The 26,778-nt window shown below is 43.6% G+C and overlaps 1 protein-coding gene across 5 annotated transcripts in view; it reads left to right on the forward strand.

The window, feature by feature from the left end:
* Window positions 1–26,778, forward strand: part of RPS6KA2 (ribosomal protein S6 kinase A2) — a 482,219-nt gene that overhangs the window by 404,223 nt on the left and 51,218 nt on the right. For all 5 annotated transcript variants that reach the window (XM_037817711.1, XM_037817713.1, XM_037817714.1 and 2 more), the window contains 2 exons: window positions 332–420; window positions 21,737–21,801. In XM_037817711.1, coding sequence (XP_037673639.1) covers window positions 332–420; window positions 21,737–21,801 — 154 coding nt within the window. The remainder of the gene's footprint in view (window positions 1–331; window positions 421–21,736; window positions 21,802–26,778) is intronic.

Below are 26,778 nucleotides of genomic sequence, written 5' to 3' on the forward strand. Positions count from 1 at the left end.
ACTGTTATTTTTTAATGGCCATGGTATTTTTTAATGAATTATCAAATACTGTCACTTTTTAAAATTTGTTTTAATTTCTAATAAGGTGAACATCATGGATATACATGCATTTAACAGACAAACAAAAAAGCTCTTTGGTGTCCACAACAATTTTTGAGAGCGTAAAAGGGTCTTAAGACCAAAAAGTTTGAGCACCGCTCAAATAAAGGCTTAGTGTGATTTGACATCGTCCCCTCAGTGCTGACCGATAAGAATCGGAAAGCACTGAAGAAAAACGTTGATCATTTTATCGCTTGTCCTTCTTATCCTAAAACTCGATCCTGTTTTTCAGAGCCAAGCTAGGCATGCCTCAGTTCCTGAGCATGGAAGCCCAGAGTTTGCTGAGAGCCCTCTTCAAAAGGAACCCCTGCAACCGACTCGGTAGGAGACTGCCGCGCCCCCAAACCTGGGGGCATTGGAGGGGCCACCTCCCTTCTCTGCTTAGCTCCCCAGAGCCCCCCAAACAGAAGGGCTCTCCAGGAAGGGTGGGGACACTACTACACATTGTCTGAACGCTGGGGACACGAGGTCTGCTTGTGATTTCTAAAACCTACAGGAGCTGCCAGCGTATTGTGAGCTGTTTTCTAAAAAGTCATTGTTTTTACACAAAATGCTGACAATTTTTGTACCCGTTTTATTATTTCCTTTACTTTGGGAACTCTGAATTAAGGACCAAACAATCAAACGGCTGCTTTTAATTTAATCCCCCTTTAATTAAGAAATCTCGACACATTTAAAACCAAGATACACAGAAGCATTTGCTGCACACTAGCTCATTTTCAAAATAATTCTGTACTTTAGAAAAAGAGTATCCCAGTTGCCTTTAAATGGCAATTCTCCTCCAAGTAATTGGCTAAATTTAAAAAATTCCACTGTAAAAACTTGACAGTAACTCATCTACTGTGCTTATCTTTTCCCCCTACCCCAGCTTTCCTTGCCTTCCAGAATCCCGTAAAACAATTCTTCATTGCCACTAAGTACTTCTGTATGTACTAAGCATAAGTAGAAGTGTGGTTGCAACAAAATGGATTCATCAGTGGCAGGGCATGGTACCACGCCATATCAGAACTGACCTGTGGGAAAAGCAAATTAATTATTTGTGCCATTTTTTTGCCCACAACGCTGGCAGTTCATAGCTGTCAGGACAGCCCCGGGTGGCATGGACGTGAGCTTTCCTGTACACTATTGGCATGAGTAGATCAGTACCACATTTCGGCAATTTGGCAAAACTTAAAATTTTAAGCATATACCCCCCCCTTTTACCCAGAAATGTTACTTCTAGAAATCTATCCTACAGAAATACCTGTGCCAATATATAAATCATGTGTGGAAAATGTTTGCTGAAGATATTTCTGTTCAGCAAAGACCTAGAGACAAAGTAAATGTTGGTCAGTAAGAAGACAGTTAAATAAATTATGATACAGCCATGAAGATACAACAAAGGAAAACAGGCTGAATGGAAGCGAATGGAAGCAAATGGAAGGCCCTGCCTGTTCTGTCTCTAAGATGCTTGAGTCTAACCATTTGTGGTTCTCTCTCATCGTGATCCATTTTCCTTGACAAGAAATAAAGCAGAGAAAACAACAGAAGATGGGGCAGCCATTTTTAAAATCTGGTGGAGCTGGAGCAGGGTGCCCCAACCTCAGTCCTGTTGACATCTTGGGCGAGGTAATTCCTTGAATGGGGGATGTCTTGTGCGTTGCAGGACATTGAACAGATTCCTTGGGCCCCCATCCCCCAGGGGCCGGGAGCAGCCCCCACGTTATGTCAACTGAAAATGTCTCCAGGCATTGCTAGGTGTTCCTGGGCACAAAATCTGCCTGCTGAGTATCACCGTTCTGCACGTTCTGGCGGGAAAATGCCCACGAGATAATTTGAGCTGAAGAAAGTAGTTGCTGAGAAGTATAGAATTGTCCTGTCATGGTACCCCATTTTACACCAGGGGAGGTCCAAACAAAAGGTGGGGGGGCCTTTGGCCTTGGCCTCTAATGCCCCATCTGGCACGTGGCTCTGTTCTGCTACCATCTGTTCAAAGCACTGTTGTTGAAGGAGTTTGATTAAATTGAGCTGTCTTGGCATCAGCACAGTTTTATGGGCCTTAAAGACAGGGATTGATTGCCTGGTGAATTGTTTTCCTAGAGGGAAAACTCTGTAAAGGAAGGCAGAGGTGCCGCTGTGCTGATGACACCTGCAGAGAGGTGTCCAAAATGCCAGTGGGGCAATGACCAGGTGGGAAGTCTTGCTTCTGGATGGGTCATCGGAGGCCTGGGTCCGCGGTGTGTCATGCGGAGGGCTCCAAGTTGTGTGTTGGGTTCACGATGCAAAAGGCCCTTGTGGGCTAAACAGAAGTCTTGCTTCTTTGTTGTTACTGGGGATGCACAGGAGAGGCCAGTCGTGGAGATTCTTGAACAGAATGATCCATTATGGTAACATGGTCACCGCCTGCGATTCTGGTAAATGAGTTAGGGAAACTTGTCCCTTCATTCCCCAAATGAGGATACACCAAGCTGTGATTGGATTTTGGAATAGCCAGAAATCCAGCCCCCATTGAAGGGGTTGGGGCTGTCTCTCCCCTCACTGGAAGGCCCTCTGGGTACCCACTCGGGGCCTCTGCAGCCCCCTCACATCACCCAGGAGCCCCCCCCCCCACTCCCACCCCCGTGACAGGAGACGTCTCCCTCAGACAGAGGGCGGCCGTGTTACCACCCTGCGACTGGGTTGCCAGGGGCACCAAGGATCCTTTGGCCTGTGTCTGAGACTTTGTCCTGAAATCATAGCAAGTGTATCCCATCAAAGGCCTGGCTGGTCCGGAGGTGAACCCCACACCCCCCAGTTTTCTGCAGCATCTCCCACTCAGGGTCGCCCTTCCTATGCAGGAGGCGTGGTGGTATTTTTAAATGGTTTGAATGCATTTTGAGATAGATCGTCAAGTTAAGACAATTAATGCCTCAATTACATCTGGTCCTTTACAGCCCTCTATTCTGTCTCTCTAAACTTCATGTCAAAAGTCATAACTGCTTACCCGTATCTTAGCTGACTTCCAGCTCGTGAACTGAATTGATCACTTTTCACTAAAGTCTTCGTAAGTGCTAAAAGCAATATAGAAATAATCATTTCCTAGACAAAGAACACAAGGTCCTTTCTGCAGCAAGGAACTTCAGTACAATTCAGTGGATCTTCACCCACTTCAGAATCTGATTTTCAAAAGCTATTAACCACCGAGAAACACACATAAACATCTTTGCATGTAATCTCCACTCCTTTCTGAGCCTCTGGAGCCTGTCCACAGTTTATAGCCCCTGATCTTGTTTCATCAATTTCATAAATGTCTTGTTCTAATTATTTTTCTCTGGGGAATGGGGGTGTTACCTAAGTAAACTTTTTTTTCATGTAAATTTTTTTTTATTACAAAACTTGTAAGTTTACAGAAAATCATGCAGAAAATTCAGAGTTCCCATATAATCCCCCCGTTGTTTTTTATTAAAAACCATAATGTATATACACAACAGTGATGACTTTCAAAGTATGATTCAACAAGCAGCCAGAGAGAAAATTTCAAACAATATCATGGGCCACGGTTCCACAACCTCAGCCACCTCCGCCATTGTAAAATATACGTACAGAGAGGTGTCAACCCTCAATGCACAGCTCAACAAGCAGTTATATAGGTAATTTTCAAAAATTGTTATGGGCCACAGCTCCACAGTTTCAGTTCTTTCCCCATTGTGCAATATAGGGTATATACAGAAAGGTGAAGACTTTCAAAGTACAATTCAACAAGCAGCTATAGAGCAAATTTCAAAGGATGCTGTAGGCTACATTCCACCTCCCTCCAGCCATTCCAAGACCCTAGCATCCAAAAAAAATATATGTTTATATAAAGTTTCAGTGTTCATACACCTTTGTTAAATCTTATTTGTTGCTACCCTTTCCTCTCACTTAATCTCTTTCTCCATCTTCAGGGGTGACGAGGCAGTGAGCACCCTAAATTGGTCATATTTATAAGGGGGTGTCAATAGTACAACAGTATGAGGAAGGGGGCTGCATCTGATTGTCCTTAAAGAGGCTGTTGCTTCTGAGTTTTACGATTTGTCTGGCATAGGAACACTCTGGTGGATTTAAATTTCTGAAACATAAAACTTAGTGAGTGAATCTTTTATAGAATCTCAGGTAGGGACCTAGGTATTTAGGAACTACTTTTGGTAAGGGCATGGTGTCCTGTGGCCATTTGGGATGTCCAGCTGGACCTTGCCTAAGATAAATCTCCAGGATAGCCTCTCGACTCTATTTGGAATCTCTCAGCCACTGTGACCTCAGCTTGTTGCCTTTCTTTATTTTCCCCTTTTGGTCTAGTAGCATTTTCAATCCCTCACTGCCAGGGCCAGGCTCATTCCTGGGAGTCATGTCCCACATCGCCAGGGAGATTCATTCCCCTGGGAGTCATGTCCCTCATGGGGGGAGGGGGGGAGGTTAATGAATTTATTTTGTATTTATTTGCTGAGTTGGGCTTAGAGAGAGAAAGGCCACGTCTGAACAACAAAAGAGGTTCCCTGGAGGTGCCTCCAAGGCATAATTACCCCCCCTCCCATTTTTTTTAACACCTTGCATTAGTATGGTACCTTTTTTACAGTTGATGAAAGGACATTTGTACTGTTAACTATAGTCCAAATTTTACATTAGAGTTCACTGTGCATGTTGTACAGTCCTCTGGTTCGTGGTGTTAATTTTTTAATTTTTATCCTAGGCACATACATGCAAACTAAAATTTCCCCTTCTAACCACACACAAATATGCAATTCAGTGCTGTTAATTACGTTCACAGTGTGAGCTGCCATCACACCATCCATTACCCAAACCTTCCCATCTCCCCCGGCACACAGCCTGCATGTGTCTGTGTTGATCTGTGATTCTCCTTCCCTGCTGCTCCACTCGTGTCCCACACTAAGGCACAGCCCCGAGAGGCAGGGGAGGTGAGAGTTGTGGAGAGGATAAACGGACAGCCTCGAGCACTCCTCTGCCTGATTGGCTTCTTAAAAACCCAGGTGAACAAGTCGTTTCACTGCTCTGTGCTCCAGTTCCTCCGTGGAATGGTGATGACAACCATATATATTGAGCAGTGTTTTAATACAATCATCATCTGATATAAACCCTCACTACAACAAAATAGGTAAAAGAAGATGCTTCTTAGGTGCTTCTTAGAAAGAGCTATATCCATAAGAATTGCTTTTAGCTGCAAAGAACAGAAACCTTGAATAGTTTAAAATTTTTACCCCAACTATAATTTTTCAAATTGATGTTTATTTTTCTCACATTAACAAGACCTGTGGCAGATGGGTTGTAGACATTGTCTCTCAGCAGTTGAACCATTGTCATAAAAGACCCAGGATCTTTCTGTCTTTTTAGTTTAGCGTCCTTAGCGTACTGCCTTCTCATCCTCATGCTTGGTGCCTTGTGATCACAAAATGGCTACAATAGCTCCAGGCATTGCATCCACATTGAAGGGGAGAAGAGGAAGAAATGCATAAGGGAAGCTGCATCTGTCCCTTTTATCTGGAAAACAAAAGCCTTCCCAAGTGCCCTAAGCCTTCCCCTCACTTTGTACTGACTCTGCCATGTGACTGACTCTCTTCAGCTAAGAGGAAGGCTGGGCAAGCAAGTATCTGTCATTGGTGAGGAAAAGAAGGCTGGGAATGGTTGTTTCATCAGCCAGCCACCAGATTTGGCCACAAGAGATATGCAATAAACTAAGAGCTTCTCGAGGACAGAGGCTGTGTCTTGTTCATCTTTTTATCCCAGCTCCTGGATCACTCAGAGACCCCAATAAACATTCGTTGAACTGAAGTGAATGGAAAAGCCCTACGTAGCTTTAAGAAGTGTGGATTCCATTTCAAGCCTAACCACTTGTGTTCCTATTTCATCACTGTCCATTTTCCTTGTCGAGAAATAAAGCAAAGAAGACCACAACGGAAAAAAGTGTTTGTGGCTGAGTCACCCTGTTACTTCCCATAGTGCCTCTTCAGATCCATGATCCTGGCAGGTGCTGCGATTTCCATGCACTCACCCAGCATCCCATTTACAGTGTTTTTCCACTATTGATTTTTGATATCTTGCATTTGTTTAACATTTCAAACTTTCTAAACTTTCACATCTGTCATCTCAGTTGACCCTCATGACAATGCTGTGAAATTTGTATTCATTATTTTACGTTTGACAGAAGCTCTGTTCAGAAGTTTCAGGATTTGTCCTAATACCCTATACATTGAAGAGTTAATTCTAATTTGTACCCACCCTTCCAGAGGAAGAAAAAACAATCCAGCTGCCAGGAATTTTTTTAGTTTCCCTTTAGTCGACCTGTGATCGCAAACACGTTTCCTAACAGTGTGAAGCTAAGGTGAGCCTTTCGTGAAGCGAGTCGTACTAGGATCATCTCATTGGACTTCTGAGAAGACCAAGTATGTGTTTCTGTTATTTAACAAAGATGTACTTTGCCTCTGATTTTAAAAGGGGAAAACGGGTCTTTCTCATCTAGTTCTTGGCAAGCATTGCATTTTGGCTCTTCAAATGTAAACATCAGTTCTTCTGATCCTTTCAGATTCTGTAAGAAGAAAGCACGTTTCTTGTGTGAGATAACAGGTCTTTCTTTCCTTCTCCCAGAAGCTTTTGAGGGCTGCCTTACTGCTAGAAGCATGTGGATTTTCTGGATGTCAACATGGGCACCGGACATGGGGAAGGTGACGCATTGGGAAAACAAGAACTTGGGTAGCCTCAGTTCTTGATCCACCAGCCTCTTGATCCACGACTCAGAAAGAGCAGAAAGGTTGTTCTGGATTCTGAGTCCTAGACCAGATGCTGCCCTGGTCAGCCATTCAACTTCTTTACGCGGTCAAGTTGGGTTAGATCATCTCTGCAGCTCCTCCTAGCTCTGGAGGTTCCAGACGTTCTCCCTCCGACATCCATGGACATTCTTGAGGCCATTACCTCCCTGGGCTGGCACCAGTGTGTCCTATAAAACTGGTCCATCGTTGTCCATGTTCCAATCCCCTGCGGGCTTCAGGGGAGCCATGCAGATTTGGGGGTCCTTGTGTGGATCTGCTCTTTCTGGAATGCTTGCTTCTTAGGCAGTTGGGGAAATGTTAGTAAACGGCATTGGGGGTCTTAAGGCTGACATTACACCCTTAGTTATATTCCCTTTTGGATGGTAATGACATAAAAATGATCCCTCAGTTTGACTCTATTCTAATGGACTGCTGTAGAATGACTTTGAATTTGTCTCTTGGTGTTTGGAAAATGCAGAATGAGATGGGGATCCACCCCCTTTCTTCCCTCCCCTTATCCCTTTCTCTCACCCCATGCCTACAACCCCTGACCCCCCAAAAAGAGGCTGGAGAAGTTCATGAAAACCTCTTCATTTTACTCATTTTGTTTTTTCTTCATTTTTAAATCACTTAATACCTTTTTTTCCAATGGAGTCAGCGTGAAATATATCCCATTCCTTTCCATTTTTTCACTGACATCTAAAACATTTTATGTTATTAGAGTTATGGTAATACAAGGCTATCATAAAATTAACTCAGTAGCTCTATAATACTCTGTTGGTTTGGTTTTCTAAGACAAAAATAAATAAATAACTTCCTTCCTCCAGATCCAAGGAGAAGACAAATACTAAAATATACCAACCCCCATAAGTGGTCACATTCACATTGAACAAAATCCTTCACACTAGATAAAATGACATTTGGAAAAAAATAGCAGTGTCTCTGGAAAGTTGCTGAATAATGCCAGATCTTGAGATTATCTTTTTAAATAGCTGGAATAGATTCAGCTCCAGGACATAGCTAAGTAGGAACTGGTGACAACACAAGTAAAATAAGAAAGAACCAAAACTTTACGATGTATTTGTGTATATATATATATATATATATATATATATATATATATATATATATATACTAAAAACGAAGAGAAATATAGAGAGACCGTATTTAAAATCTCATTAAAGAACTACAAGCAGAGCCTTCCAAAAAAAGCAGAGCCTTTCAAAACGGCCTTTAGCTTGATTCTAGAACCATGTCACACATCACTATACTGTTTTAAAGCTAGAGCTAAGCATTCTTGCTTTATTTCTTTCCGATCTTTGCCAAAACAAAATCATGCACAGCTTTTCTAAGTTATAATGAAGATTTAAAAAGGTTTTTTGGGAACCATGAAAGCTATTTTTTCCAACCAGTGAAGGTTCCCTCTATCTCAGTTTGTATTTCTGATAAGAGAAGCACATTCCCTAGACCTGTTAAACTTGAAAAATGAACTTTCACGCACGACTTGATTCTTTTCCCATTTAATTTGGGCTGAGAGTGTCATTTTTTTCCCTTAACCAGCAGGAAATTCCCAGAAATGTCACCAAAAGTGGATTTAATGAATTGTGTGACAATCTCATCTTGTTTTCATTGATTTTCACAGAGAATTTTAATTTTGTAGAAAAATTGGAATCAGTGTCAAAGATTTAGAAAAACCCAAGAAGAAAGATAATTACATGAAATCCCAGTCTCAAGGACTGTAAGACTGTATTTATCAGATCCAAAACATCTAGCAAAGGTGTATGTTGTAAAGAAATCTTCAGAGCAATTATTTTATTGATTTCTGTAAATGTTTTTGTGCTTTTCAATCAGTTAGTAACCATCCAGTTCATTATGATATTGTATCCTCTTTCTATGTTTTTAAGAAGAGTTTTGGACGAGTTTTTGCCTGTCAAACATCATGGATATAAACATTTGATAATATCCAGTGTAGGTGAGGATGTAATAGAAGGGGTACTACTTTGGGGAGAGATTCAAATTAGCTCAACCTTTTCATACTCTGAAAATATCTATCCAAGTAGTTAATGCACCTACCCTTTATCCAAGTAATTCTACTTCAGAGAATTTATCCTTCAGATATATTCAGTTGCACAGAAATACATGGAATATTTGTGTAAAAAGGATGGAAAGAAAGAAACCTAAATTCCATCAAAACTGGACGGTTAGCTGAATTATGGTCCATCTAAAGAATGGAATAATCAACAGCTACTACATAATGAGATGGATCTGTAAGCACTAACAGGGAAAGATGTTGAAGTTTAAAAAAAAAATAGAAAACATAAAGTAAAAATAGCAAATTGCAGAAAGAATGTCTAGAATGATCCTGTTTGTGTTTTTAAAATAGAGGGAGGGAGGAAGGGAGGTAAACCAAGAAAATTTCTGAAAACACACACAAGCAACTAGGAACACTGAGTAGCTCCTTTCACCTCACACATCCAGAGTTTGAATTTTTTACCAATAGTATAATTTTTATGATTAAAAAATAGGTATTAAAAGTCATTGTTAGGAGAAAATATTTGTTATCCAGGAAACTTGTGTGTGATGCGCTAATCTGCCCTCATCCCCAGCACCCTGCAAGCTCGTTGCCACCCTCTGAACCCGTTTATCACCACTCTCAGTCTGCTATTAGGAGAGTCACTGTATAATAGATAATCTGTAAAGAGCAGTCTCCTTTGGGGCTTTCCCCAGCAATTCCGCTCACCCATTTATGCCTGCTGCCTGCCAGGCTCTAGGAACACAGTGGAGCCACGCGCTAGGTCCCCATCTCCCGGAGTTTGTAGATCATTAAAAAGAACTAATATCCACCAAACAAACACACACGATCCTGCGGCTCCAGTGGAGAAAGAGAGTGTGGAATAAAACCTAAGGGGGCCCTGTACCTCTCTTTGCTTCTGTGAAAATGGCAGCACAGCCACCCAAATAGGTGCTATTTTATGTCTGGGTGGCACGTGTCGATCACCCGTTGCAGAAGCAGTTTTCAGAAAATTTGTAACCCATCAAAGTATTTCAAACAATTGGAGGATAGACAGTGCCGCAACATCCACTTATGAGATAGGAAACCCTCCTGATTATTGAGGGCAAAATTGCATGAAGAAGCACGATATTCCTGTGAATCACGTGGCCCGGTAGGTTACCAAAGAAGGCTTTGCTGTATTTGATTATATTCTATATATGGATGAAAGCAACCTGAGAGGTTTGAATAGAAAAGGTAGTGAAGTTAAAAACTGCAAAGTGAAAATTCAACTAACTTGGGAGCTATGAGCCACAAAAACACCTGTTATTGAATATTCCTATTGTGGGCATGACTCTGATTTTGAGACTGTACTAGCAGTGAGTTAGGGGCTGCAAAGCATTTTTGGAAAAGTTGCAGTAAAGCTGCATCCATTCACTGCTGAAAGCCAACAATGAGTAACATCTTTACAGTGATGTTCTAGGTTTTTCAGCCAATCAGTGTGTTAAAAGTGTAATGCTTCATAGCTCAAGGCTACAACTTTTTTTTCAGTTGACTTGTTTCTTAAAAAAATAATTGTAGATGGAAATCAGTGTTGTGTTTGGCAGAAGAATCAATCAAAATCTTTGATTCAGATAGTTTATGGGGTACATTAAATGTTCTTAAGCAAATTGGACCTCTTATCTTGCCCCAATTACAAAAATAATAGAACAAACAAAATAGTAGAACCACAAACTGTCTTGTGTGTGTTTTGTAACAATCATTTCTTTCCAGTGTTTAACCTTAAAGGACTAAGCCAGTGACAGGTAGCACTCTAATATGCTTAATAAGTAATTAAAACATCACTTTCAGGCCCAAGTTATCTGAGCCCATTGAGACTTTTAAATAATCTACCTCTTTATTAAGTTGATATATATAACTTGATGGACAGATGTCCTCTATTCCCCTATATACTACCTCTCTTTTTACCCCCGGGCTTTTTATTGAATTAAATACCCCTAGTTATGGGAGTCCACAATCTTGATTGGAAATATTTTGATTTACACATACTCAGAATGCACATTTGTATGTTAGAAGAATAGGAAAGAGAATGATTTATGGAATAAGTCTTTAGCATTATTCTTAATTTTTGTTTTATCTAGTTTATTTCTTGAGGAAACCAGTGTTTTGCTCCCATTTGGACTGTTTTGCCTCTGAAAATTTAATTATACCCAGAAAGGACACTGTATGCTGTTTCATCGTATGCTCACTTTGACAAATGTGTCTGTTTTATATACATGTATAACCCAGATGTCAAATATTACATATTGGCTTAGTTGGTAAAAAAAAAAAAAAAAAGTTTAAAAAGCTGGAAAAAGAGAATTCTATTATGCTGAAGTCCTTAATAATATGTCAAGTGTTCTTTTATCAGTGTTTCATTTATTGAATATAGGTAAATGCTATGTACTTTGAGATAACTATAATTTCAAATTCATTTGGATATATATCAGAAAAGGCTGTTTTCAAACTAAAATGGGGAGTATAAAAATACAATTGAGATTAAAAAAAAAAAAAAACTGAAGGGGACACAGCCTGCAGAGCTGGACAAGAAGAAGGGGAGGGCGAGGAGGGAGCCCGAGTATTGCACAGGAAGAAAAAGAGGACCTGGGCTTGGAGCCGGGAAGCCAGGATGCTTGTTCCACTCGGCTCCGTGCTTGCTGTGTGGCCCTGGGCCGATGCTGCACTTCTCTGTGCTCTGGTTTCCTTGTCTGCAGGTGGAGGGTTCAAAGACTCCCTACTTCCTAGATTTGCTAGGGGGATTGTAAGAGCTAGGACAGGTCTGACTTACAGGAAGCACTGTGCAAGCGTTTGACGCATTAATTCATAAAAGCCACCCAGATCACAGGTGCACGCAGGCCCGGGGAGTTGTATTTGTACCTCTTGCCCACATTGCTTCCTATTTGTTCACCCCTTTTCTTTCCTTGCCATGTGGTTGTTGGTCAGAACAGAACAAACAAACAAACAAAAAAAATCAGATGCACAATTACCAGTAAGCCATGATTGCTGGTAAAGCATCACATATTTTAATGACAGAAAAACAGTGAGGCAACCTGCCCTTCCTAAAGATTACCCTGGGAAATTTGCATCAGTGAGAGAACTAGATCCCGGCCTCTCCAACCTCAGAAAGAAAAGGGGCCCTCCACATGTTACCCTCAGAGGATTCTTTAAACAATTTGCAACCAGTAACTTGGCTGATGCTGAAAACTTCTCTTTCGATGCAAAGTTTTTATTAGGAAAATCTGTCTAATCTCTGCCTTGTCCTTCTTGAGTATAAATAAAATCCAGACTCTCGTTAATATTTTATTAACCTGTGAGCCTATTGGAAAATGATGCGTTTTCTCGGGTAGTGTAAAAATCCTCCTTGAAAGCTGGCGTTGTGATTGTACTTTGTAAGCCTTTGCCTCTTGAATCATGGGGAGGTGAACCCCAGCCAGGCCTCAGCTCAGTTGTCCCCCATTCAGTGCCTGTGGGATCCACATTTATGAGGTTTTACTAATTCCTACCCAGTTGGACCTTCCCTGGAGGTATAAATTAGAGTCAGAATGGGGGAAAGGAAGATATTGGCCACAGTTTTTGGGTTAAAGGCACACCTAAGAATGAGAAATTCAGACTCATCTCTTGCAGCAATTTAAGAATTTTATCTTGTGACTCACTATTTTCTTTCAAATGTCATTACATTTGATGGCAGAGGAAATTGGGTGAATATGACTGGGTATGGGGGTGGGGTGTTTGCTATTTGTTCTCCCCTTGGATCTGGACGAAGGAAATAATTTTCTACATCATCTGTTCATATTTTTTGTCTTAGAATTCAGTATCACCAAAACCATGGCTCTGTAATGCAAAATATTGTTTTATCATTCAGTTTAAATAACTGGTGAAAGATGGGTTTATTAAATGGTTAGGTAATCATCAGTTAAAAGATACAGGCCCCAGAAGAACCTGGGTAAGTGCGGGAAATGGTTGATCTGTAGCCAAAGATTGTCCTTCAAATAATATTTAAAACAAATTATCACAAAGCTTTCAAAGAATTATGATTCTCACCTCCACCCCCACTCCCAGGTGTATTTTGCAACGTAAGATACACAGACTCAACACAAGGAGAAAACTATGACCAGAATTACTAATTACCCACCATTTACCCGGCAAGGCTAATGAACTTGATTGCCTGAAAATCTTTGGTCATAAAGTTGAAACTAATTTTGGGTAGATTAACGTTGACCCACACAGGCAGCTGGATTAGACGGCTGGGATTTCGCATTTTCTGATTCCTGCGAGCCTTCGTCTCACGCCCCCAAAAGATCCCAGAATTAAGTGGTAGCCTGGATTCCTTTGGTTCCCGTTTTGAGTGTTAGTCAACACGAATTCCTCACACAGATTTATAACATGATCACATTACATTCGAATCGTCAAAATCTCTGTCTCTTGATGATTACACAGTTGGAGAGCCAGCAGGCATTGAACTTCCCACGGCTGAAACTGATGCCTGTCTTCACCCACCTCTCCCCTCTTTTGGTGCCTTCTGCACCTCGTGCACTGAGGGAACCCAAGGGTTGTTCTCCCAGGCCCACAAACCCATCTCCACAGGCGACCCTGCTCAACCAGCTGCTGTCACACCCGGAAGCAATGGGAAACCCCAGCTAATTCAGTCAAGTCCGATTTATTGTCAGTAGACAAAGCAATAAGCTAGAAACTGTGAGGAAGAGGGTTAAAGAAAAAGAAGTACTTACAGGAGCTCACAGTTTAGTGAAACGTAGGCAAATACTTGACAATTTCTAATGCCAAACAGACTGCAGTGAAGACTGAGGTGTTCATTGGCTGCTCCTCCAAAGATGAATCCATAGAAATTTACAGCTGGAAGAAATGGGAAAGTCTCCTTTAGTTCATCTCTTATATCTGAGGCCCACCCCCTGTATGACTTGCCCGCGTCTACACAGCCTGGGAGTGGCAGAATCAGGAGCCAAATCTTCTAAGTCTAAGCCACTGGCTTCTCCTACTGCAGTAGGAAACCCCCCGAAGTTAAAATGCCTTCACTCAGCGAGTTCTAAATTGTAGTCTCCAGCCTTCCACTTATTTGATGCATTTATTTGTTCAATAAGCATTTACTGAATACCGCAGCAGATGGTAGGTGCACAGAGATGTCACTGCCCCTGACCTGAGGAAGCTCACAGCCTAATGGGGAGATCCAGACCAGACCCGTAAATAAATAGGACACAAGTCTTAAGTAGGAATGTCCCTTGTAGTGGGGAAACCTGCAGAACTGAAGAAACCTGAAACTAAGCAAGGTTAGTTCACTTAGGAAAGAGCAGACAGCTGCTCCAGCAAAAAATTAACAGACCCAGAAGGCTAGAGAAGCAAAGTAAGGCAGAAGATCAGAACTTTTTTGGAGGAAGAGACAAAGAGAGAAACCCGAACAACGGCCTCCCTGTGTGAGGTGCTGGGAGACTAGATGGACAGCTAAGTGGATGGAAGAGAGGCAAATTAGTTACCTTTTCTGCATGTTGAGTGGTGAAATGTTCACACTTGTCGAACTTCAAGAGTCTCGGAGTCAAATTTGTGTTTCTTTTGAACAGGACACCATATGGAAGGATGAAAGCTAGAGGAGTCTGAATTGTTGGGGTTGCATGCGTGTTTATCATACACTGTGATATGTTCAATAATAGAGGCATGTACAAAATATGTGGGTGGCTCAGAATGGGCTGCTGTTCTTGGGAGTTGGGATCTACAGAGATGCCACGGAGAAGGCACTTGAGTTGGATCTTAAAGAAGGTGCTAGGTAACCAGGGACGTGGGGAAGGAGGATGCATTCTAGGCACAAGAAGCAGAATACGCAGTCTTAGACACCGAAAAGAATGGCACATTGGAGGGCAAACACGAATCCCGCACCCCCGAGGGGTGGCAGAAGCCAGTGTCATGGGAGTTCTGGTTGTCATGGTGTGGGCAGTGAGGACCCACAGAAGGAATGTGGTAAAGGGGGTCATGCAATCTTGTCTTTCACCATGATTGTTCTGCTAGCAGCATTGCCATAATGAGAGGGGACCAGACTAGAGACAGAAAGTGTAGCAGTATTGGGAGAACTCGTTGGGGCCCGAGCATATCAGAGGCTGAAGAATGGAGACGGGGGTATGGTCATATCTCACGATGGAGACCGTGTTGGTTTTCTAGAGGTACTGAAACAAAGTACCACAAACTGAGTGGCTTCAAACAACAGAAATTTATTCGTTCACAGTTCTGGAGGCTTAAAGTCCAAAAAATCAAGATGTTGGTCCTCTTAACTTCTCGTGGCTCTTTGGTGCTCCTTGGCTTTTAGCTACCTTACTCCATTCTCTGCCTGTGTCAACACAAGGCCATCTTCCCTAAGTGTCTGTGACTCTGTGTCCAAATTTCCCGCTCTCTGTGAGGACACCGTGCATCGGATTAGAGCCCACCCTAACCCAGTGTGACCTCATCGTAACTTGATTACCTGTGCAGAGGCCCTCTTTCCAAATAAGGTCACGTTCCCAGGCACCAGGGGTTAGCATTTGAACACATCTTTTGGAGGGAGCGATCTTGGAGATCTACTTACTTTCGGTGGGCTTAAGTTTCCTCATCTGTCAAATGAAAGTTCCCTCCCAAGTCTGACGCTCTACAACTCTGAATGAATTTCAAATACAGGGAAGTCAACGAAGAGAGTAAGTGAACGGTGAGAAGGCGAGGGTTGTGGATTGAATTGTGTTCCCCCATTTGGACATGTCCTCATTCTGGTGGGTGAGGACCCATTGTAAATAAGATCTCTTCAAGATGTTGCTTTAGTTAAGGCGTGGCCCAGCTGAATAGGATTGGGCTTTAACCCAGATTACTGCAGTCCCTTATAAGCAGAATGAAATGCAGACATGGAGCAGGAGAGCCACAGGGAGAAGCTGGTAATCAACAGAACCTGGAAGAGAAAGAAGATGCCACCATGTGCATTGCCATGTGATGGAAAAACCAAGGACCACGGATCACCGACAGTAAGCCCCAGAATGCCACAGTCTTTGGGGAGGAAGCATTGCGTTGTTGATGCCTCAATTTTGGACTCCTCCTAGCCTCAGAGTCACGAGCTGATACATTCCCATTGTTCAAGCCAACTCATTGTATGGTATGTGTTTTGGCAGCCAGAAAACTAAGACAGTTTACACCGCACCCTGTAAACATGGAGAGGAGGCAGTAGAGGTTAATTCTGTGAACGAGCACTCTAGAAACTCAGGCTTTCCAGAATTTGCATTATCTTTTGGCCTCAGCTGCGCTGTAGATAGACCAAGAGATCACTCAACAGTCATCTGACAGTGGGTAGTGAGTTCTGATAAGTAAATTTTGTATCGCTGAGCCTGACAGGCTTTTGTTTGTTTTTGACATAACTTGTACAAATGCCTCTACTGAGAAAAGCTGATGCTGATTGATTTCTAAAAAGAATGTGAAAAGTATCTGGCTGCCTTGACTTCAGGAAATGTCAGGGCTCTCAAGGTAAATGCTTATTGAAGCTCCTCTCTCCAGACTTTCCCACAGGACAGAAAGAGTTACGATGAATGTAAAATTTGATGAACCCACTTTCTACTCTTACTCAAATCTGACAGCTCACTACTCATCACAAATGAGCTTCTGTAGCTTCTCTTAGAAACCTTGAAGCAGATGCTCACAGGCTATTGTAGGCTCCTGGGGGGACAATGAGGCCGAGGTTAGAAAGGAATTAGATGTGCCAATGAACAAAAAAATGGCGCAGCTAAATAAACCACCCTCCACTAACTCAGTCATGCAGTCTTTCAGGGAACATCTGTTGGGTGCAGCTCATGCCACTAGCAGAGGGTTTTCTGTTGTACTTTTTTTCTGCTTTCCTTTCCAGAGTTAATCTTTAAAGGATGTCTTTTAATGAGCTGATTTCAAGCACAGCGCATGCTGCTCTGCAACTGCCTTATGCTGGTTTCCGTTTTCTCTGTAGTCAGCCAACCTTAGACAACCTGGTCAATACCAAGCCAACAATCCCTGGTTCCATACTTGGTGGTGGCAGTGGGGGAGCTGGTCAGCTACAAACCAGCCTTGGGGAGACTGCTGGAACTAGCTAAGGTAGCATCTCTGGCTAGTATGGTGCACAAAACCTGGAAAACTGTCCAGCCCACAACTCAGACCAGTGGGGCTCCACAAGACGCAAACCACCAAGCAGAGACTTTAGACATGAACTGAATGAAATTTCAGATTGGCAGAAAATGATTTAAAACTATGAACGTTAGGCGTAGTGACACTGTAAGTGATTAAGAATTTAAAAAGCCCACCCAGTATTCAAATCAGTCATGAAATGTCACCCCTGACAGTTGCGCATTGGACAATAAATGTATGCTGCTCACGTGGAATTTTCAGTATTCAAGGAAAATAAGCAAAAGGTAGAGTTTATCACTGCGCTTGACCTGTGAATATTCCAAGAAGAATTGGAGTCAGATTTTTTGTTACTGTAGAACAACAAAAAAAGTGTATATTTTAAAGGAGTTTCAAAGGATGTAGGGCTTAAGTATTTCCCAATGCTATCTGCAGCTGAAAAGAAGCAATGAAAATATTTGGGGCAGAGACCAGAATCTTTTGGGAATAATTTACTGAGAATCTGAAGCCCAGTGATGATTAATCCCACAAGGAGATCACTAAGATTGCCTTGTTAAAAGCGTGACGTAGAAGAGCTTTATATGATTGGTATAAGAAAATACAACTATGTCACAGACAGGTCACTACATTTTAAAACTATACATTGATAAATAAAAAATTCCAACTAGGTATCAAGTTATGTCTTTAACCAAAATGTAGAAATCTGAGATATGGGATCAGATAAACCCATTCAATGATATCCCAATTTGGAAATAGGTCACAAATGATTAGAACAACAGTATTGAAATGTTACTACTACCAAGAATGTAAATATGAATTCTTGAATATGCTGTTCCACTGAACTTTTTAAATCCATATTTATCTGGCATTGGGGAATTTAATGAAAAAATCTCTGAGCCCAGTAAGAGACAAGTGCTGTTTTATAGTTCTAGATATTTCTGTCCATAAATACCTGTTCTCGTAAATTCTTTGTGATCTATATGAATCCCAGCCATCATCTTGGAACAGAATGAGACTTTTCCAGGGTATTTGGTCACAATCCCATAGTGAGTAGGCTATGATTCAGACATCAGGACAAACACTTCCTGATTCTCTCAGCCTGGAATTCTGTCGGCTGCTATTAGTCAAGTGTGTTCAGTTCAGATAAAAAGGGGGAGCCAGGTTCAAAACAGCCTATTTTAACAAGTTGCAGGGGAGGATAAATAGGACTAGAATCCAAAATAATAAACATATTTACCCTAGGAAGATTGTGGCCTGCTTTAAAGAACTGTGTGCAGAAGTTTTCATTTATCCACCCCCCTTCAAAACACCTAAACTTTTTGAGTGGTAACCAACGTGTTAATTCAATGTCAACTCTGTTTGCTGAGGCCTCAAAACACAAACATGGTGCCAAATCTTACTGCAGCGGAAGGTCAAAGATGCAGATAAAAATGTGTTGATTAGGTGAGCCAAGAAAACCCAGCCTATGCAAACAAAGAGATTGTAGTTAGATGTACCAACTCCTGTATTTCTTCTGCATCTCTCTTTGGGTTTTATTCCTGAGAAGTGCATCTGCAAGTGATGAACGAGAGCGAAATATAATGGATCCAACATGTAAAATAGAAAATGAGTGCATGAGTCTCTGTAGAGATGTGTTCTACCCAAGGTCCTCCAACCACCCACCTTTTGGTTGACCAGTAGTAAATTCAGTGGGTTCATTAAATTTTATATTCATCATAACTCTTAACTGTCCTGTGGGAAAGTCTGGAGAGATGAGATTAAATAAGCTTTTATCTTGACAGCCCTGGCATTTCCTGAAGTCAAGCATTCACAAACTAAAAGAACTAGAAAGAAGCTCAAGTAGGAGATGGGTTTTTGTTTTTTGTTTTGTTTTATTTTTTTTAGTTCTTTTCCTTTTATCGCCATGACCAGAAGGATTTTTTTAATCTGAAGTTCTGGTCATTATCAAAGACACGTCTGCAGACAGGAAGGCAAACAGAAAAGACTGTTTGGGGAGTTGGAGCTTTCCTTTTCTCGTTTTTATTACAGCTCTGGGAGTCATGATCAAGCCCTGTGCTAGGTGATGGAAATAGAAAGACCAGGCATAAGATTTGTGGGCTCCAGGGGTTTGCAGGAGAGCGAGGGAGCTAGTCATGGAGGTCCACCGGGGCCCTTGCTACGATGTCCTCCCGCGCTTGCTGGGAGGATGGCATCTGAGTACACCATCCCAGAAGAGGAGACACATCAGCTGGGTTTGGGTGCCTTGGCTTCAAATTCCAATTCCACAAGTCATAGACGCTTTGATAGGACCTTGAACAAGTTACCTAGACTGCTTTAGCCTCAGTTGCCCCATCTGTAAAATAAAAATAATAATTTTGCTAGTTTGGATATATTATGTCCCGCCAAAAGCCATATTCTTTAATGCAATCTTGTGGAGACGAGATTGTTGGTTAGGTTGGAATCCTTTGACTGAGTGTTTCCTTGGAGATGTGACTCAGTCAGCTGTGAGTGAAACGTTTGATTGGATAATTTCCATGGAGATATGGCCCTGCCCATTCTGGGTGGGTCTTGATTTAATCACTGGAGTCCTATAAGAGAGCTCACAAACAGAAGGAGCTCAGAGAAGCTGCAGCTTAAAGAGACATTTTGGAGATGACTGTTGAAAGCAGACTTTTGCTAACCCTTTGAGATGCTAGCCCAGAGTTTGCTCTGGAGAAGCTAAGAGAGGACAAAATGCCCCAAGAGCAACATTTTGAAGAATGCACAGAAGCTGAGAGAGAAGCTGGAACACAACCTGGGACCAGCAGACGCCAGCCACATGCCTTCCAGCTAACAGGTTTTCTGGATGCCATTGGCCTTCCTTCAGTGAAGGTATACTTGTGTTGATGCCTTAATTTGGACATTTTCATGGCCTTCAGACTGTAGATTTGTAACCAAATAAATTCCCTTCATAAAAGCCAATCCATTCCTGGTATTTTGCATAACAGCGGCATTAGCAAACTGGAACAATAATCATATCCACGTCATACTCTTGGAGTGAAGTGAGAGAGCACATGTAGGTCCCTAGTCTTGTCCTGTCCCTGACGTGCTGGGGGTTCTGGATATGCAGTGGCCTCCACTGTCCCCAAGTAGGAAGGTGACATCTCCAACTTTGATGACCATCCACTAATACCTTTATATGTGTGTTTATATATTGAAGTATAATAATTACCTGAATCACACGTGTCTGATGTAAGAAGAGCAGCTAACATATGTATTCAAATCCAGTTCATTGCAAGCATCCTGGCATGGTCAGTGTCCCATCCTGGGTGAGAGGCGGAAGGCTGGCCCCAGGCCCTTCAGCCACCCAGAGACAACCATTGTCAAGGCCAATGATAGCTTTCATGCCTCCTTTTCTCCAGGATGGTCCCTGTCTGCAGCCTGCTGACTTGCTCACATCACTGCTAAGAGTACAAAATGTAGAGGTCAGGAGGGTTGGGATATGAAATGTGGTGACAGCACCATTGACATGGCGTCCCAAGGCCCTCCCAGCGTCCTGTGGGACCGGCCAGCCCCCCACCCTGGCAGGGCCGGAGAACGAGGCCCCAGGGCTCAGGAGTGCGGTGTGCAGCTCTGCATGCAGCACCTCACACAGCAGTGCGTGACCAACAGCTTCTGCAGTAACCAGAATGTTCTCAGGGCGACATTGCCCTGTCCTTCACGTCTCCCCACCCAGCCCCACTCTCCACTGGTTCACATTCCCTCAGGAGTGGAAACCTAGATGTGGAAAATGGGTGCAGCAGAGCAAGAGTGGAAGAGTGAGAAGAGATTTTGATTCCGAGCAGAGCTGGGCCCCGGGGAGGCCTGCCGGGGTGAGTCAGTGTGGGAAGGGAACTCTGCGTGCAGGACTTGGGAACCTGTGCCTCCAAGACAAGCCACCCCATGCACAAAGTGAGTTATTCAAAGCTCAGAACACATTTCCCCCCAAAGACGTAGGACAGCGGCTGATTGGAGCCAACCCCAGCCCCACTGCTGCCCACCACCTTTGTCCGGGGTCCAATTCCCGTCTGATTCTGGTGGAATTCTCTGATCATCCCATCCAGGAGAAAACACGGAGGAAACACAGCACCCTTAGGAAGTTAGGGTTTTTGTAAGGATGAGGGAGATAGAAGTAACAAACCATGCAAAAATATTTTTCAGCATTTTCAAGCTTTAAAAATAAAAATAGACCTATGTCGTGATATGTCTACGGTGTCCCAGGTTTTTAGTGGCATGTCAACAAGGCCAGGCTCCAATCCTTCTCCAGGTTTCCGTCCTATTCTCTTAAATTCCCTCCCCTTTTCTTCCTCAAACCCCACAGCAGGCTTGCACCCAGGTGCTCTACGCTGAGTCTTTTCCTCCTGCCATCATTTGCGTTTTCCATCCTGGCACGGACATCCGTGTGCCCACGATAGACCGCTCTGCTTCTCCCGAATTCTTCAGTGACGTGGCACATGAACTGCTCGCCAGGGCTCATGTGTCCCACCCTTCTCTTTGACATCCTCTGCTGCCCAGGTCTCCTCCACCACCAGAAAGAGGAAACGTCACAACCCTGGGCCGGGCCTGGGGTGCAGGCTGCCTTGGATGAAGGGTGTGGTGGGCTACGGGGAGCCGGGTGGGTGACCAGAAGCCCGAGGTAGCAGCCTGGGGAGGCCTTTCTCCAGGGAAAGTGTGCCGAGACCTCTCTGCAGGTTCCACCAGCCCCTCTTGCTGTCAAAGATGACACAAAGCCTCTGCTTTGTTGTTTCGACAGGTGCTGGCCTCGATGGAGTGGAGGAAATTAAGCGTCATCCTTTCTTTGTCACCATAGATTGGAATGTAAGTCGCATGCCACGGTCCCTGATTGCCAACCAGTGATGGGTAGATGGGATCAAGGTGAGCACCGGAAGCTTCTTGGCACAGAGCAGTTTTCTCAGTCTTTCCAGATTGAGAACAGGTTAGATGTGAACGTAGACCAAGTCACCTGGATCCAGAGGGGATTTCAGAGGCACAAATTAGTAACCACCCTCTCCCTGCCTGCTCATATGGGCTCGACATCCCTGTTAACTCTCTTTTGTGCTCTCCCTGCAATCATCATCCAGCCCCTTTGAGGACAAGCACTTTCCTGATTGACTTAAGGAAGAGACCAACTTGCAATCTAGCAAGAGGCCGCCCAGCAGATACCATTCCCTGGGGCAGCAGATCCTTTACTGTCAGGACATCTGAGCAGTCCCAGACTTTGTGTTGTTTTTCCACTTCTAATCAGGTTCACGTCCATGTTGTCAGTCACTCCTGCAGAAGTCTCATTTACAAAAAGGCAGTGCTGTGTTTTTAGGCAGTAAGGAATCAAGAGTGCTGCCTCGGTTTCCGGTTCTCCATGCAGGGAAATGACTCAGGCCCAAATTTATGGTGCTTTCGCCAGACATTGTCTCGGAAGCTCCGGTGTCTCACTTCTCACCAACCGTCTGTTTCTGCCAGGGTGTCGGCCATCCTTGGAAGGATTCATAGCATCAGATTGTTGGCGTGTCACCTACCAGATGGGTTGCGGGAAAGCCTTCCATCGAAAAACCTGGGGTTATTTCTGGTATCCAAAGGAATACACACGGCCTTTGATGTCAGGGTCCTTTGGGTCTTTTCTTTAGGTTAAAATAACAACAATTACACTGAGGATTTTATTTTCCTGAGCTAACAAATTAACCTGGAGGGTTTTAACTGAATGTGAAAATATAAAATAAAAAGCCCTTTTATAAGACAGAATATAGTATCTACTTCTGCCGTTCCTCTCTGTCTTTTTTACGTCCCTATGGAGTTTGGTGCTTCCACAGATTTCAGGAAGGTATGGAAATTGTGGCTGAGACAGGCAGGCAGGCCCATCCCGAATCCTTCAGTCTTCAATGTTTCCAAACCAGTCCTGAACAAAACTAGCTGTTCACACAGCTCACCGACCTTACTCATTATAGCACACTCCTTCTCTTTCAACCTGAGCCTCAAGAAAGCATTCAAATTATATGAGGATTTTTTAAAAGCCTAGTTTTACAGTTCTTATTATCGAACTTTTATAAAATAAGATGAGACCTCTTTTCAAAGGTAAGATTAGAGAGAAACATGTGCAACTTCAGGATATCTGTGACCTCCCAGCCAGGTGAAAAAGCATGTTCAGAGACCAAATAGAAATCCAATTTTAAAAAAGAAAGAGAGAATGAAAGTAGAGGACTTCAAAGAAATGAAAACCACAGCCTCCTTTTGAAATCACTTTTTACTTAGCTTTCCTGGAAGTTTATGCTGATAAGGAGCTCAGCTAGCCTTCAACTCACAAATGAGCCCATAATGATCATTTTTAGTGGATTATCTATAAGGTTGAATCTATTTTCCATGGATACTATACTGTACATGGTGATTAGCTCTCAGGTGAGACTCTTTAATTTGTAAGGGGCCTGAATATTATCCCATAGGCATGTTGAACACTCGGGAGCCTGGGAAGCTCACCCCCACGGGGATGTTCTCCTGGGGGAACACACATTGGCAACTGTGTGCAGTGTAGCCCGCTGTGTCACACCCTCTCCCCAACCCACTGGGCAGTCAGCTCCACTCATTCGTTATCCCTTCTCCCGGGCACTCAGCAATAGTTCCTGGGTGTTCTCTCGGGTTTAGGCACCTCCTGGGGGCTGGGGTTAGAGCTCTGAACCTAACACCCCAAAGCCCAAACACCCTAACACCCTAGCACCCCCATGGAGCTTGCAGTCTAGATAGACAGTAAACAGATACATACTATGGCATGAAGAGAATGCTACGCTGTGAAGAAAAATGAAGCAGAGGAGGCAGTAGGGAATAAAAGGGGACCATGGTAGGGACATCCAGGCCCCCCCATTACCCACTCACTCCAGCCAGCTGGCCACCTGCTGCCCCTCCATCCTGCCAAGCACGCTCCCATCTCCAGCTTTGGCTCCAGCCCCTCCTCTGTCTTTGAAACCCCCTTCCCCAGGATAGCTCAATGGCTCACCTCATCTTCTCCTCTGAGTCTCTTCCTAAATTTCATCTTCTCAATGAAGTTTGTTCTGCCTGCCCCTTTCAAAATTACAGCTCCTCACCCAGCACTCCCCATCCCCCTTGCTCACTCTGCCTATTTGCTGTATCCCTCATCAGCTTCTACATAATATTACTTATTTATGATGTTCATTATTATTTTCTGTAGGTTCCACAGGGCACAGAATTCACTTGATAAATATCTGTTGAATGAATGAATGAATGAATGAGTGAGTGAGTGAGTGAATATGGAGGGATTGGGTCATGTGAGGCTCTCGGGAAATGAGAGTAGAAGCTGTGGAGAAAGATTTATCTTCACCGTCATTCCCTTTCTCTGCTGCACCCTCAGCCTTCTCACCGAAGACCATGCCTTGGGAAAATTGAGAACTGGCCTTGCTGGGGTGGGGGGAGAGAGGAAGATGAGCTGGACATGACTGGGTCTGTAGCTGCAGGGGGGAAGAGGAGGAGTGTGGAATGAGGAATCCTGAGGGACTGCAGCTGGAGGGAAAGGGAAGGTCCCAACCACTGCCTGGGCTCCAAGATGACCATTCAAACGCAAAGGACTTGGTGAAGTAGCAACTGCTTGCAAGTGTTGCAGACAGGTGCTTCTATAACCTCATCTCAGCCAAGAAGTGGGGCCACTCTGAAGGAGTGGGGTGCCCAGGAAAGAGCTGCCAGTGGAACCAAGACAGGCTTTGTCGAATGCCTGGGATCTTAACAGTGTGATGGTTTTCTGAAACTGTGTGAGATTGGGTTGACATGCATCTGAGCATGCCCACGTCCACATGAGCTCCAAGCAGAAGCTGGTTTTCTTTCTTTCTCCAAGGCCCTAGTGGGAATAGCCAGTCTGTGCACAGCCTTGCAAAGCAGGAGGGCTCCAGTGCATGTGTCTGCTCCTGGCCTCTGCATTGTCGGGGTGCAAAGTCCTTGTCAGTGCAAACATGGTCATTGGATTCCTGCAGCTGAGTAGCTGGCATTATTGCATTATTCGAAAAGTTATGAGACTGGTGTCAAGGTTTCTACATTCCTCTCGTTGCTTCTAGAATTTGTTTGTCTTGTTTTTGTTTTGTTTTGTTTCTAAGAGGCGCCCGTCAGACTCACTAGACCTGAGTCATATTCGCTCATCAGTTCTCTGTCAGAGGGTAAGCAAGTAGAGTTAGAGGAATGGCAGCCTCTTCTTCCATCCAGCGCTCTCAACCGAAGGCGCTAGTGAGTCCCTGAAGAGCTCTGAAGCTCCACTTGTGTGTTGATTCATTTAATAAGTAATAATTGGGTGCTTGCATGCGTCACACAGGAGTGAGGTGTCAGGGACATAGTTATATAATGATGGGACGACTCCACTCCCATCCTGGAGCTGCTCACAGATGAGGGGAGACAGATACACACAACCTGCAATGGGATTCCAAGGGTGTCCGCCCAGTGGTGGAGGTGGGATATGGGGTGGGTGTCCGGTCAGAGACAGACAATGCCCTGGCTCACTCTTCAAAGAATGTGAGTGGGCATTAAGGAGAGGGGGCTAGGGGAAAACAGGAAAGCTATTCCCAACAAAGATGCATAGGCATGGGGAAGCACAGTCTCTACAAGAATGCATTTGGGGCCACAGTCTTATTGTTGGCCATTACAAGCCCGCCCTGGGGACTAGCTGCACAATTCAACCATCTCAGTGCACCTTTACCCCACGCATCCCACCAGCCCTGTCGTCTCATCTCCCATCAGGCACCACAGGAGCTGCTACATCTGGATGGCTAACCCATACCCCCAGTCACCACACCCAGACCAGGGATTGACCGGTGCTGTAGGCAGATACTAAAATGTAAGATGTGTTGATAGAGACTCAAGAGGTCGTTTTACTTAATAGTGCACCCATTGTATTTTTCAGCAGCTTAGATAACTGAAGTCATGGTAGAGCCTTTCTAACAAAAGCTGCTGACTCCAGGAGGCTTTGCCTCTGCAGTGCCAACACTCAGGGATGAGTAGATGTCTACCAGGATACTTTATTCAAGTGCTTGCCTCAGGATCCAATGTGGAAAATATAAGGATATTTGTTTCTCTTTCTGCTTCCTTCTGTGACCTAAAACTGCCCAACAGCTTTTTGTTGTTGTTGTCATTAAGTAAAAACCTGTCCTCAAACAGCTGTCCTCTGGGATCTTTGGGTGACTTGCTAGAACAAAATAAGTCCATCAAGAATAAAAGCATGGACAGGTGCCTCCCCTTTTTCAGGTTCTGCTTTTTAACTTGCTTCCAGAGGCTCACACTTCAGTGTCTGCTCAGGTGCCTTCTTTTTGAAAGCTTGCTCTTTTTGACTAGCACAATGAAAAATTACAGGTTAATTATAGACAGAATACCTCTCTGCAGAGTTTGGTACAGTCCAACAGATATAAGCTGTGTTTATTTTTCCCTGGTGGCAAAAGCAATGCTGAGAACACAGAATTAGCACAAATTGGTTACAAATCTAAAATAAGCTTAGTAAAAGTTAATCACCTCAGAACACATAAGCCAAGCAGACAAAGCCTTCCAAATCAGCCTTGGCTCCTCTCACACTAAGAACCTTGGCTAAAACGAGCAGAGAATGAAGCTCGCAAGGATGCACAGTCACTGGGCAGAGGGACGTTTGTGTGTCAACCTCTTGGGTTCCTGGAACCCTGTCCGCAACCAGAACCTTTGGTAAAACTGCTGTACTCCTTGTTGCTGTGTTTGCACTGTTCTTTTATGTTCCAAAACCCCTTCAAGCACATCAAGTGTTATTCTGTGAGGTGAGAGGGACTCCGAGGGGGAAACTGAGGCACGGAGCAG

Source organism: Choloepus didactylus, chromosome 24, assembly GCF_015220235.1.
Source record: "Choloepus didactylus isolate mChoDid1 chromosome 24, mChoDid1.pri, whole genome shotgun sequence".
Taxonomy (NCBI): Eukaryota; Metazoa; Chordata; class Mammalia; order Pilosa; family Megalonychidae; genus Choloepus; species Choloepus didactylus.